The 13,288-nt window shown below is 50.2% G+C and overlaps 1 protein-coding gene across 1 annotated transcript; it reads left to right on the top strand.

The window, feature by feature from the left end:
• Positions 1 to 2,747: 2,747 nt before the first annotated feature.
• IRF2BPL (interferon regulatory factor 2 binding protein like) lies at positions 2,748 to 9,139 on the top strand. The gene is given in 3 exon segments (XM_089522267.1): positions 2,748 to 3,348; positions 3,492 to 3,892; positions 3,894 to 9,139. Coding segments are annotated over 2 exon segments (2,328 nt in total). The 5' UTR covers positions 2,748 to 3,348; positions 3,492 to 3,680; the 3' UTR covers positions 6,010 to 9,139.
• The last annotated feature ends 4,149 nt before the right edge of the window (positions 9,140 to 13,288 follow it).

Here is a 13,288-nt window from a genome sequence, read left to right as displayed (position 1 = left end):
TTCAGCCTTAATTTACTAGGGTAGGGAGGCATGCAATTAAGTGTGTTGTTTCTAATATATATTCCCTGTGTTTTAATTGTTTTTTAAGTTATTGTCTTTAAAAATAGTGTTTTAATTAGACTGATGGTTCAATGCTTTTTTTAAAAAACACTGGTACTATTTGCCTTGCCCCCCCCCCCCCGCCCCTTCAAAAAGAAAACCAGATATTTGATTAGGAGCTAAAGTTAAACCTAATTGTTGCTGAGTGCCTTCAAGTCATTTCCAATTTATGGTGACCCTAAGGCATGCCTATAATAGCTTTTTCTGCAGCTGAGAATTTGTGACTTGCCCAAGTAGTTTCCATGGCGGAACAAGGATTCGAATGGGCCTCCAGAGTTGTGGTCCAGTGCCCAAACCCCTACAACATGCTGGCTCCTAAACCGTTTTTGTTGTTGTTATCCACCCTCAAGTTGATAACCTCTGAATCTATCTTGCAAAAAATCCTTATGATAGTGTTACAGGAGTCTTCTTCGAGAGATAATTATTTGGTGTGTAAGAAAGGATGGAAAAACTGCAGAGGGATACAAAAGGAAGATGATACTCTCTTGGCCTCCCACAAACTGAATGTAGTATTTGGATTGCACAGTAAAAACCTCACCTGGCAGACGGTCCTCCCTTGCCCTTCAAAAATACCCAAAATGCAAAATCAGAAAAAAAAGTGTGTTCTGTTTCTATTGACAGTGCTAGGAGCTGTCTGTCTGGAAGCATCCTATCAATAAGATAGGAAGACCTCTATCAATAATTGGGTAGCCTTTCATTTCCAACCAGGAAGGACTGGTTGCCATTTTTTAAGTTTAGGGACTAGTGTGTGCAGACATAGATATCTCTATGTAGATAAGAAAGAGGGAGAGAACTTGGATGCACTCATTATTCTGGATTAACCCCCAAACCAAAAGAGACCTTATTTTTCTGTTGTAGAAATTCTGCATAAAAATCCTTTCCTCTTTGCTCACTAAAGGAAGAAGTCCTGCAATAATTTTCAGGGTGGCCAGACATCCTCCTTCTCCAGGACATGTCCTACATTTCAACCTTCCATCCAGGAGGAATGCCAAAGTGCCCTTCTTTTTTGAGCATGACTAAGATGCACGGATTTATATTAGTGTTTTTAGTATATTTGGTAATGTCCTACACATTATCTTTGGTCATAGCCTCCTTTTTTCTTGAATCGCCTACATGTTACATTGCCTTGTCCTCCTCTGTGGTCAGGACATCTGGTTACCCTGTTACAAGGCACCAGGTTATCCAGCCTTGGCCTGGCCAGTGGTCACATCTGACCATTTCCTAGCGGCCGGATGGTTTGTTTCTTCATCCCAGGGAATGCGTCGACTCAGCGGAGGGCAGCTGAATTCCTCTGCAAAGGGCTGGAGGGGGAGTTGGGGAGGCAATCTGGATCCTGCTGGCAGGCCCTTCGCAGCCTGCTTCCTAGCTTTGTAGTTCCTTAATTGATATGACTTGGCATGGAAGGCGTCAAGCTCCCCCCAAAACTAGGATGGGAGGGGGGTGAGCCCCTCCTGAAATGCTCTGACAAAATTGGACTACCAAATGATTGTGTTTCCCTGCATGGCAGAATAGGGCTGGACAACCAACTCCAACTCCCAGAATTCCATAGCCTTGAGCCAGACAACAAGCCAAAGCAGGTTATTTCTCCTGTGTGGATGCAGTCTAGGGAAGCTCCTGCTGCCAATTTCTTTCTTTCAGTGAGTCTCAAAGGGGCTACAAGATCTGCCTACAGACTGGGTTTACAGGCTCACATGACTGTATCTTTACATTAGGCTTGGACTTACGTCTAAGCAGCTATATACAGGACAGCAGTTTTAGTTGTCAGCCTTTTCTGTAAAAAGGGTTTGAAACAGACAGTTGCCATGCAATCCTGTCCTCATCTGTTCAGAAGTAAACCCCACTCAGTTCAGTGGAACTTATATCCCAGATCAACAGGCACAGGGCTCTCTCTCTCTCTGAGTATCTAATATTTCTTATTGATCATTTGTACACCTCTGAACCGACGATGCCAAAAGCCTTGAGCCAGGAAAGAGTTAAAGGGCGGAGGGGGGGAGGCAAACCGGGTTATTTCTCCAAACAATTGGCCCTTCCCTCTCGCATGTGCTTTTTCCCCTGGCTGGCTTTGGCTTTGGGGAGCCTGCCATGGAGGAGGAGGAGAAGCCAGGCTGGGAGTGTGTGTGTGTGGGGGGGTGGGGGTGGGGGGTGGGAAGAGAGAAAGAGTGGGTCAGGAGGGAGGGGAGGTTTTGTTGAATTTTCCAAAGATAGCCCTGGGTGCCTGTGAGGGGAAGAGCGGGGAAGAGGAGGGGAAGAGAGTCTCCTCCTCGGTCTCCAAGCGGCGGCTGGCTTGGCTTCAGCTGTTGTACACAAACCCCGCTTGGGGGGGGGGGAGGGAGGAGGAGGAGGGGAATGGAAAGAGGAGACGGAGCATGCGCAAGGCCCTCGCCACAAGTGGGCTCCCTGTCCTCAGACGCAGAGAGGAAGTGGCGGGGAGGGCGGGGGAGGGGAGGGGAGGGGAAGGGACTCCGCCGCCGAAGCTGGTCAGTCAGTCACTCAGTCAGCCAGGGAGGGCGGGAAGAAAAAGCGGCACCGCAAAGGCTGAGGAGGAGGGGGGAGAGGAGGAGGAGGAGGTGACGTAGGAGCCCCACCCAGGTGGCCTCCGAGGCTTAAGGGGGGGGGGAGGAGGAGGAGGGGGGAGGAAGAAGGGGAGGGGCAGAGCCGCAAGCCAGGAGCCCTCAGCCAACCCTCCCCCCCCGACGTCTCCTCCGTCCAGAGTGACACTCCGGCTTCCCCCGGATCCCAATTCCGAGGAGCGCGCGAGGATGTGAGCCCAGGAAGAGGAGCAGGAGCAGCAGCAAGGACCCAAAGAGTGGCTGGCCCCGAGGAGGAAGAAGAAGAGGAGGAGGAGGAGGAGGAGGAGGATGCCGCCGCCGACTTGAGGCGCCCCTTACCAACCAACCCGACCCCCAGGTTGCAAAGCAGCCGCGTGGGTCCCCCTTTCCCCCCTTTTCCCTCCCTCTCCCCCCTCCACAACCCCCCAAAATCCACCCCTTCCAAGGGCCCTCGCAACCCTCGGGAGGGGAAGCGGGCAAGCTCGGGTCAGCGCCGGAGCAGCAGGTAGTGGAGCTCCCCTTGCTCGCTCTCTCCAAAACTCTCTCTCCTTGCCCTCCTCGGAGCCTTCCTTCCTTCCTTCCTTCCTTCCTTCCTTCCTTCCTTCCTTCCTCCCCCGCCCCCCCCCCCCCCAGCCCCAGGAAGAACAGGAGGAGACACCGAGGAAACAGCCCTCAGCCGCGGCTAGACGGCGGAGGGCAGGTAGTAAGTCTCCCTCTTTGCTTCCTTGCTTGCTTCCTTCTTTCCTTTATTCCTTCCTTCCTCTTTTCCTCTCTTCCTTCCTTCCTTTCTTCTTCTCTTCCTTCCTTCTCTTCCTTCCTTCACTCCTTCTTCTTCCTTCCCAGGCAGGTAAAAGGGAGGCAAAGCGAGCAGGAAGGAGCCCTCCCCCTCCAAGCCTTCCTCCTCCTCCTCCTCCTCCTCTTCCTCCTCCAGCGAAGAGCGGGAAGGAGCTCCAGCCCCTGGGAAGCCCACCGGCCGGACTAGGGAGAGGAGAGGACCGGTGAATTAACCAGAGCCCGGGGCCGGCGGCAGCCATGTCGGCCTCGCAGGTCTCGTCGTCGCGGCGGCAGTCGTGCTACCTGTGCGACCTTCCCCGGATGCCGTGGGCCATGATCTGGGACTTCAGCGAGCCCGTCTGCCGGGGCTGCGTCAACTACGAGGGCGCCGACCGGATCGAGTTCGTCATCGAGACGGCCCGCCAGCTCAAGCGCGCCCACGGCTGCTTCCAGGACGGACGCTCCCCGGGACCCCCCGCCGCCCGTCGGGGTCAAAGCCGTGGCCGGGCTCTCCGCCAAGGAAGCGGCGGCGGCGGCGGCAGCAGCGGCGGCGGCAGCGGCCGCCGCCGTCCAACAGCAGCAGCAGCAGCAGCAGCAGCTCAACCATGTGGACGCGGCCTCCAAAGCGCCGTCGGGGCTGGAGCGCTACGGCCTGAGTGAGCAGCGGAGCCGCTTCGAGTACCCGCCTCCCCCGCCTCCGCCTCCGCCGTCGGGCAGCCTGAGCGGGGGCCACGGCGGACGCCTCCCCAACGGCCTGGGCGGCCCCAACGGCTTCCCCAAAGTCCCCGACGACGGTCCGCCGGAGCTGAACCGCCAGAGCCCCAACTCCTCCTCGTCCTCGTCCTCTACCCGTCGAGCGGCCCACGGAGGGATGGTGGGGAGCCTGCCCCAGGGCAGCGGAGGGGCCCAGCTCAACGTGCCGCCCAATCTGCTCCCGCAGACGCTGCTCAACGGACCCGCCGCCTCCGGAGTGGCCCTGCCTCCCCCGCGGGGACCCCCGACCTCCTCCTCCTCGTCCTCTTCGTCCTCCTCCTCCTCCTCTTCCTCGACGTCTTCCTCGGGAGGCGACCCTTGCGGGAAGCGCCCGGGCTCAGTCTCCAGCAGCAGCGGCGGCGGGGGCGGAGGCGTGGAGCAGGAGCGGGAGCTGAAGGAGAAGCAGCGCAACGCGGAGGCGCTGTCGGAGCTGAGCGAGAGCCTGCGGAACCGGGCGGAGGATTGGTCCAGCAAGCCCAAGCTGGTGCGGGAGACGCTGCTGGCGCTGGCCGGCTGCACCCCCTACGAGGTGCGCTTCAAGAAGGACCACGCGCTGCTGGGCCGCGTCTTCGCCTTCGACGCCGTCTCCAAGCCCGGGCTGGACTACGAGCTCAAGCTCTTCATCGAGTACCCGAGCGGCTCCGGGACGGTCTTCGCCAGCGCCTCCGGGGTGGCCAAGCAGATGTACCAGGACTGCATGAAGGACTTCGGCCGGGGCCTCTCGTCGGGCTTCAAGTACCTCGAGTACGAGAAGAAGCACGGCTCGGGCGACTGGCGGCTCCTGGGGGACCTGCTGCCGGAGTCGGTGCGCTTCTTCAAGGAGATGGTGGGCGCCGACATGCTCCCAGAGCCCTACCGCGACGCCGCCTGCCCGATGCTGCCCTCCACCCTGGTCAGCCTGCCCCGGGGGCCCGTCTCCTCGGCCGGGGCGGGGGGCAGCGGAGCGGGCTCCGGTCGCGGGCCTGGCGGAGGAGGAGGAGGGGGAGGCGGCGGAGGAGGAGGCGGCGGAGGAGGAGGCGGCGGCGGCCTGAGGAAGAGGAAGGCCTCCCCGGAGCCGTCGGACTCGGGCTCGGAGGGCAGCCTCAAGCTGAGCGAGGAGCAGCAGCGCCAGCAGTGGATGGCCAGCCAGAGCGAGGCCCTCAAGCTGACCATGGCCTCGGGGGGCTTCGCCGGGGTGCCTCCCCCGCCGCCGCCCCCGCCTCCCCCTCCGCCTCTGGGGCCCCACTCCAACCGGACCACCCCGCCGGAGTCGGCCCCCCAGAACGGCCAGTCCCCGATGGCCGCCTTGATGTCGGTGGCCGACACTCTGGGCAATGCCCACTCGCCCAAGGACGGCAGCAGCAGCTCGGTCCACTCGACCACCTCCTCCACGCGGCGGAACAGCAGCAGCCCGGTCTCGCCGGCCTCGGTGCCCGGCCAGCGCCGCCTGGCTTCCCGCAACGGAGCCCCCGGGGACCTCAGCCTGCCAGTGGCCCCCCCGCCGCCGCCTCCTCCGCCGCCGCCCCCCGGCGCCCACCCGGGCCTGGACCAAGGGCACCCCCAAAACATTCCCGACTCGCCCATGGCCAATAGCGGACCCCTTTGCTGCACCATTTGCCACGAACGCTTGGAGGACACCCACTTCGTCCAGTGCCCCTCGGTGCCCAGCCACAAGTTCTGCTTCCCTTGTTCCCGGGAGAGCATCAAAGCCCAAGGGGCCACGGGAGAAGTCTACTGCCCCAGCGGCGAGAAATGCCCCCTGGTCGGCTCCAACGTGCCTTGGGCCTTTATGCAGGGCGAGATCGCCACCATTTTAGCCGGGGATGTCAAAGTCAAAAAGGAGAGGGACCCTTGAGAGGCCAGGGCCACAGCCGGACCCCTTCCCTTCCCTTCCCTTCCTCTTGTAGAATTGTGAATAGCGACGACAACGACAACAAAAAACCCCCGACGGACAGTTCAGCAAAAAGTTTAGTCTTATGTATAGACCTCATTTTCGTCGTATGTTTCTATATTTTGAAACAAAGGTATGTACCCCTTCTTCATTTGAAGGATAGAGCTATTCTTCTTTTTTAAATCTCCCCCCCCCCCTTTGTTTTTGTTTCAGTTAAAACAATATAATGCTTGCATCCACACTGGAGAGAACCTGATTTGGCACCGCTTTAAATCTAACTGGCTCAAATCTATGGAATTCTGGGAGTTGGAGTTTGTTGTGGGGCCCAGAGTGGAGCTCCGCTCTGGGCCCCACAACAAACTCCAACTCCCAGAATTCCATAGCCTTGAGCCAGACAAAGAGTTAAAGCGGTGCCAAACCGGGTTCTCTCTCCAGTGTGGATGCAGCCACAAAATACTTGTTGTTCCTCATTGCTTTGGCAGTGTGTTGGCTAGCTAACACGGTTCAGTCTTGCCCTTAGCGGACCCCCTGCTGCTGGTGTGTATTTTTTATTTTTGTTTTTCATTGTTTTGTAAATGTATTCACTTCTCTAAAAAGGAAAGGACAAAAAGTCTTTAAAAAAGTCTAAAAAAATACAACATAAAAACGAGCCCCCTTTTCTTTTTGCCAAGGCCAGTGTTGATGCCTAAAAACATTTGCTACAAAAATGATGACAGCTTACATTTCTTTCTTTTTTAAAATGAGCCCAGAGTGTTTGTCTTTCACTTTGTCTTTTCCTTGTTTTCCCCCCTTCCAAAAAGCTCATTTTTGTTCTTTTTTTGCAAAACGGTGGGGTGATATAGGGGTGTACTTTTTTTTGTTGTTGTTGCAACTTTGTAAAAAAAAAAAAGAAATGTTTCAGTTTCTTCCTCTCGACCTGAACATTTTTAATCTTCATGTGTTCTTTTTTGTTGGTTTTTTGTTTTGCTTTATCGATGCACGGACGCTTTTGAACACTAGAGCAAAATTGCTGTACATGGAAAAAAGAAAAAGAAAAAAGAAACATGCTCTGTTTGTCCTTTATACATTTCTGTAGTTAACAGAACACTGTAATGTGCCTTGGAGCTTAGTAAATTGTAATAAATTCAATTGATATTAATAGTTCCTGAGTAAGTTTATTTATTTATTTATTTTGCTCAGTGCTTGGACAACAGAGAGGACTTAAATCGTTTTAACTCTTTTGAAATGCCTCCTAATTCTGCCATCCTGGATCCTCTGTCACCGTGCCATTTGTACACACAAAAGCAGAGAAGGGCATTATTGTGCTCTCTAGACATTGGCACGGTGCCTGCTTACATTTCACCTTTTAAATATTGCAGGAACAGTTGCTGACTAAGCATTTTTATTCCCCCTGCCCACTCTTCCTGCCTTTCCTTTCCCATTATACTCCCCAGCTGCAAGGCTACTACTCCATTACACAAGCAAGAGGCATGTGTGCCAGGGACAGAACTGCACCCAACCATTTTTAACTCAAAATAAGTCCCACGCAAGTGCCTCAGGCATATGCTTCCAAGTCAGTGTGTATTGGGTCTCAGGTGAAGGCTGCAGTCCTGTGCCTGTTGATCTGGGATTAAGTCCCACCGAATTCAGTAGGATTTACTTCTGAACTGATGAGGACAGGATTGCATGGCATGTCTGTTTTAAACCCCTTTCGCAGAAGCACACAATAGAGGCTGACAACTAAAACTGTTGTCCTATGTATACTGTTAGGATGTAAGTCCAAATCCAACATAAAGATATAGCGTCATCTGTAGACTCAGTATGCAGAGAGATCTTGTAGCTCTTTTGAGACTCATTGAAAGAAAGAAGTTGGCAGCATGAGCTTTTGTAGACTTAAGTCATGCACCAACTGCATCTGAGGAAGCAGACTGAAGTCTAGACAAGGTCACACCGCCAACTTCTTTCTTTCTCAAAGAAAGTCTCAAAGGGGCTACGTAAGATTTTTCTGCACACTATGTTCTTCAAATGCATCTGAGGAAGTAGATTGAAGCCCAGGGAAGCTCCTGCTTCCATCTTCTTTCTTTCAGTGAGTCTCAAAGGGGCTACAAGATCTCTGCGTACCATATTCCTCAAATGCATCCGAGGAAGTAGACTTTAGTCTAGGAAAGCTACAAGATGGTGCTACAAGATCTCTCAACATACCAAGTCCAATTTAGTCAGACTTTCTGTGTGAGTAAACTGGCATAGGATTAGGTTGCCTGGTGGTGGGAGATGTCCTTTGACACTCTGGACACACTGCTAATACACAAACAGGCTTCACCGTAGGACCCAATTGGTAACATGCCAAATTAATGTCACAGGCATTTTAGCTGGATATAACTTGACAGCTTGAAAAGATTTATGGGAGTTGTTTCCTCCCTTGCTGCCTGATGAGAATGTTTGAAAACCACAGTAAATGAAACCATTCTTTCCGACAATGAGAAAATACACATTTATTAAGTCTGTGAAGGTGACATTTGCATTTTCATGAGACTGGAGGGGGGGGGGAGTTGCTGTTAAAGTGAGCAGATCCACAAGCAGAGTAAACACACAGGGCCCTGCAACCGGCTGGAGAATGCAAACAAACTGTAGCCTGAACTTTGCCTTTTCTTTTTAGCAAGGCAAACTGGAGAAAAGGTAGTCAACAGTTCTCACATTGTGGATGTTTCAGTGTTTTTGCAGCATGAATGAAGAGGTGGCACTACGTCTATTGTGTCATAGGTTACCAATAGCAGCCAGGAAAATTTTCATGTGGGGCCCATTGAAAAAACAGACCTGAAAAGGCATTTTAAAAATAAATACATAAACAGTCCTTTTGGCCTTTGGTTTTGGTTACTGCCTGTGCAACTACAGCTTTTGTTTCTCTTCCTGTCAATATTGATAAATGTGAAGCTCTGCAGTTTAAGGCTAGTATGGGTATCTGGAGTTTCAGAGCTAAGCTGCTTTACAGTAGGATTTGAGGGGTTTTTTGGGGGCTTGTTTTGAAATTCACCCAATATGTTGTCTTACAGAAATGATGACAATCTTTTATTATTACATATTTACACCTTCTGCACCAGGATGATATTAATGCATAACCCACTGAAGTCTTTCCAGATTGGAATAAAGATTCAAAATAAGATTCCTAAGTTTTCCTCTGTTTCTTTAAATAGAAAGCTTTCTCAAAATGTGCACCAGCAAACAAGTCTCTTGATGGAAACCTGTTTCCTTGATCCATTTGCAATAAATACTTACAGCTCCATGCAACCCATATATATTAAGGATTAAATCCCACTGAGTGCATGTAATTTACTACTAAGTAAATATGTATAAGGATTGAATGTAAGATTAAAAGTCTGGATTCAATTTAAAAAAACATAAAAGGAGTTGTATAACTATGGCAAATGGTCATCAGTATGTGACTGAAATGATGACCTGTTGTCTTTCTTCCTCCCATTCCATGGATTTATGTACTTAAAAGGACTTGTAGTACTCAAATGGGAGACCACCAACAAATACCAGGTGCTGTAAGCTATATTTCAGAGGAAGGAACTAACAAAACCATCTCTGAGTATCCTTTGCCTAAGAAAACTTGATGAAACTGGTAGTGTCACCATAAGTCAACAGGCCACTTGAAGGCACAAATACAACACCTACATCCCAATGTTGACCAGAGACCTTTGTCTAGTTTGCAGATTCCTCCCTCCCTAAACCATTGGGAGGGGCCTCTGATTTGCCTTCATGCCCCCTCCTAGTTTGGTTTCTGTTGACAAGGAAACTGTCAAGGAGACAGTGAGCATGTGTGAAAAACAAGCTTGCTGTGAATTGTGATACTGTAGTTAATTAAAGTTAACCATAGCTAGAGGGCATTTGTTTTGTGGCTGGTTTTCTGGAGCCATGTGACCTTTCCTTTTACTCTGACCTATTAAGCAGCCAGTCTGGGCACATCAGCCAGCTTTCTTTGATCCTGCTGCAGAGGCTTTTTAAAAGACATCTACAGCTGACAGGCCATAATCTTTCTTACTTTTAGGGGGAGGAGGTATGGGGGTGTGTCAACTCTTGGGATTCCTTTACTTCCCCTCTAAAGCTTTCTTCTTCTGCACTGTGGGGTTGGGAATGACAACCGTTTTAGAAGTTGGCTTTGCAAGACTAGCGTTTTTCTTTCTCTGTCCTAAAACAACTGGAGGTGTTCTGTTTTGCCGGAGGCAAGGTAGAAGATGCATGTCAGGGCGACATTTAAAAAAAAAAAAAGGGGGGGGGGCAGAAATTCCTTAGCCGAAAAGTCCCCTGAAAAAATACACCCAGAGAGATCTGCAGTAAAGAGGGATGGGCTAATTTTAGGGGGATTTGTGATGGATTAAGGGAGGTGTGGTTTTAGCAATTCCAGCAAAGGCAAAATGCGAAACAAAGCAATGTCTTGCATGGAGATATAGTTTTATGGTTACTTAAACCCTCTGCGTCCAAATAGCCACATCTCAGTTTTGAAATTTCAAGCTCTTTGAACTGAGGAGGCTGACACAGAGGTTGTTGTACTTCTTTAAGAAGCCTGGCTGTGGCTGTTAAAGGGAAGTGCACCATCTCTTGCAATCTGTTCTCTTACCTTCCCTGTATGTTTGCAAAATTCCTCTCCTGTTTTTTTGAGGGGTGGGTTTTTGAGGGGTGGCTAGTCTCTCCCCCACCCTCCATGTACAATATGTTTGTATTGTGCGCACAAGCAACCCTCTCCCTCCTTCTGTCCTTCTACCAAAATGTCACATCCTGTTGTTTTGCATGCAGGGCCTGGAGTGTCACTGTTAGGCTGAATTTGACCAAAGTTAAGCCTAGAAAACAGCAGCGCTTCCCCTTTGGGGTTTTCAGTTCTCCAGCTGTAGCATGCAACCTCTGTCAAATTACATTACATAGCTCCTAGTATCAGTTTACTACTTTACATGAGTAGTAGGCCAGTGATTACCCACAGGGCATAGTCTGGGAAGTTACTTTTCTGGATTGCAGTTCCCTAACTGCCCTTCCCAGGCAGCATGGGGAGTGTAGTTTTAAAACATAATGTTACTGAGACCTACCTTTTAAACAAAACTTCCTGAAACATCAAAGTAAGGTAAACCACCACTGCATTGAAGGGAGGGTGTATGGTGAAAGGTTGCCAGGGGAAATCCAGAACAGGGCTTCTGTGCCTTTCAGGGATGCTTCTTCTTGTTGCTGTGTGCCTTGCAAGTTGTTTCTGTTATGGCGACCTTAAGGCGACTCTATCATGGGGTTTACTTGGCAAGATTTGTTGAGAGGAGGCTGAGACAGGATGACTTGGCCAGTGTCACCCAGTGGGTTTCCTGGCTGAGCTGGGAATCAAACCCTGGTCTCCACAGTCACTGTCCAACACTCAAACCACTACGCCAGGTTGGCACAGATGGGGACTTTGCTACCAAACCAAACAAGCCAGGCTTGCTGAAATCCCTTAAATCTACACCCCCATGAAAAGATATCTGAGCCTGACCTTCATTTCACTTGATAACTCTAGAGGGGTTTCTGAGGGCAGGAAGTATTTCAAAACATCTGGGCATTCTTGTTTAACCAGATTTATAGACTGGAAGTCATGAAGAACAGGTTGGGCAGGACCATGTCTCTGTAGTCTAAGAGGAAGATGGTTCTGGTCAAGAATGCTTCCCCGGTCTTTGTAAGAAACAACGATCATGCCTCTGTCTCAGAGGTTCTGTAGTATTTTGCTGCTGCTGTTATATGTCTTCCAGTCATTTCTGGAGACCCTTAGGCAAACCTATCATAGGATTTTCTTGGCAAGATTTGTTCAGAGGATGCTTGCCATTGCCCATGTCTGAGGCTGAGAACATGTGACTAGCCCAAGGTCACCCAGTGGGTTTCCATGGCTGAGCTGGGAATTGAACCCTGGTCTCCAGAATATAATCCAATGCTCAAGCCACTACATCACACTGGCTCTATTTTATTTTAACTATACAGTGGGCCCTTACTATCTGCTCAGGTTTGGTTCCAGGAGCTGCTCTCTGTGGATACCAAAATCCATGGATGCTCAAGTCCCATGATAATACAGTGGCATAGTTAAATGGCATCCCTTATATAAAAGGACAAAATCAAGGTTTGCTTTTTGAAATGTATATATTTTTAAAATGTTTTTAAGCTGTGGATGCTTGAATCTGTGGATAAAAAAATCAATGGATAAGTAGGGCTGGCTGTATTTTATATACACAGAGAGAGATCTTGTAGCCCCTTTGAGACTAACTGAAAGAAAGGCAGCATGAGCTTTCCTAGATTTAAGTCTACTTCCTAGGATGCACACACATGCGCGCGCACACATGCACACACAATTTATATAAGTGTTTGTGTGTTTTATATATTGTTTGCTTGTTGTATGCCTTCAAGTTGTTTCCGACTTATGGCAATCCTATCATGGGGGTTTTCTGAGCAAGATTTCTTCAGAGAAGGTTTGCCATTACTTTCTTCTCCTGAGGCTGAGAGAATGTAACTTGCCCAAGATCAGCCAATGGATTTTTATAGCTGAGGTGGGAATCCAGCCTTGGTCTCCAGGGCCCCAGTCCTTTACACCATGCTGGCTCTCATTATATATACAGCTATTTAGCTGTATACTACATATTCAGCTGTTTTTTCCTATCTGTCTCACTGAAGTCAACGGCTTTCACAGCCGGCATCCATAGGTTTTCTCTGGGTTTTTCGGGCGATGTGGCCATGTTGTGGAAGAATTTATTCCTGACGTGTCACCAGCATCTGTGGCTGGGATCTTCAGAGAATGCTGACATGGGAGTGAGTGGGGCACGCACGCATGCATGCACACACACTGACCCTTGGTTGGAAGGCAGTGATTTACATGTTAATCTGTGTAACCCTGAGGTCTTGCAATTCACCAACAGACCAACACAGAGATTAACATGCAAATCACTCCCTCTCAACCAAAGGTCACATAGTAAGTATATATAGTACGTAGAGAGATCATGCAGCACCTTTGAGACTAACTGAAAGAAAGAAATTGGCAGCCTGAGCTTTTGTAGACTTCAGTCCACTTCCTGAGATGCATTTGCCGGAGTGGAAGCCAGGTACAGACATATATATGCCATTGGTATGTGAGGATGTCAATTCAAATCACAAATCCTTTGTGCATGTAAATGAAGTCGCACGGCCAGTTTGAACGCTGGTCCTTTGTGCACAAAGGCATAGGATTCTTGCACAGAGATGAAGTGGCAGATCCAGTTTTGCATTAGGTCTA

This window comes from Sceloporus occidentalis, unplaced genomic scaffold (genome assembly GCF_023333645.1).
Source record: "Sceloporus occidentalis isolate IW3139 unplaced genomic scaffold, rSceOcc1.0.p SCAF_4, whole genome shotgun sequence".
NCBI lineage: Eukaryota > Metazoa > Chordata > Lepidosauria > Squamata > Phrynosomatidae > Sceloporus > Sceloporus occidentalis.
The sequence above is the reverse complement of the archived record's forward strand: the minus strand, read 5'-3'. Positions and strand labels throughout refer to the sequence as shown.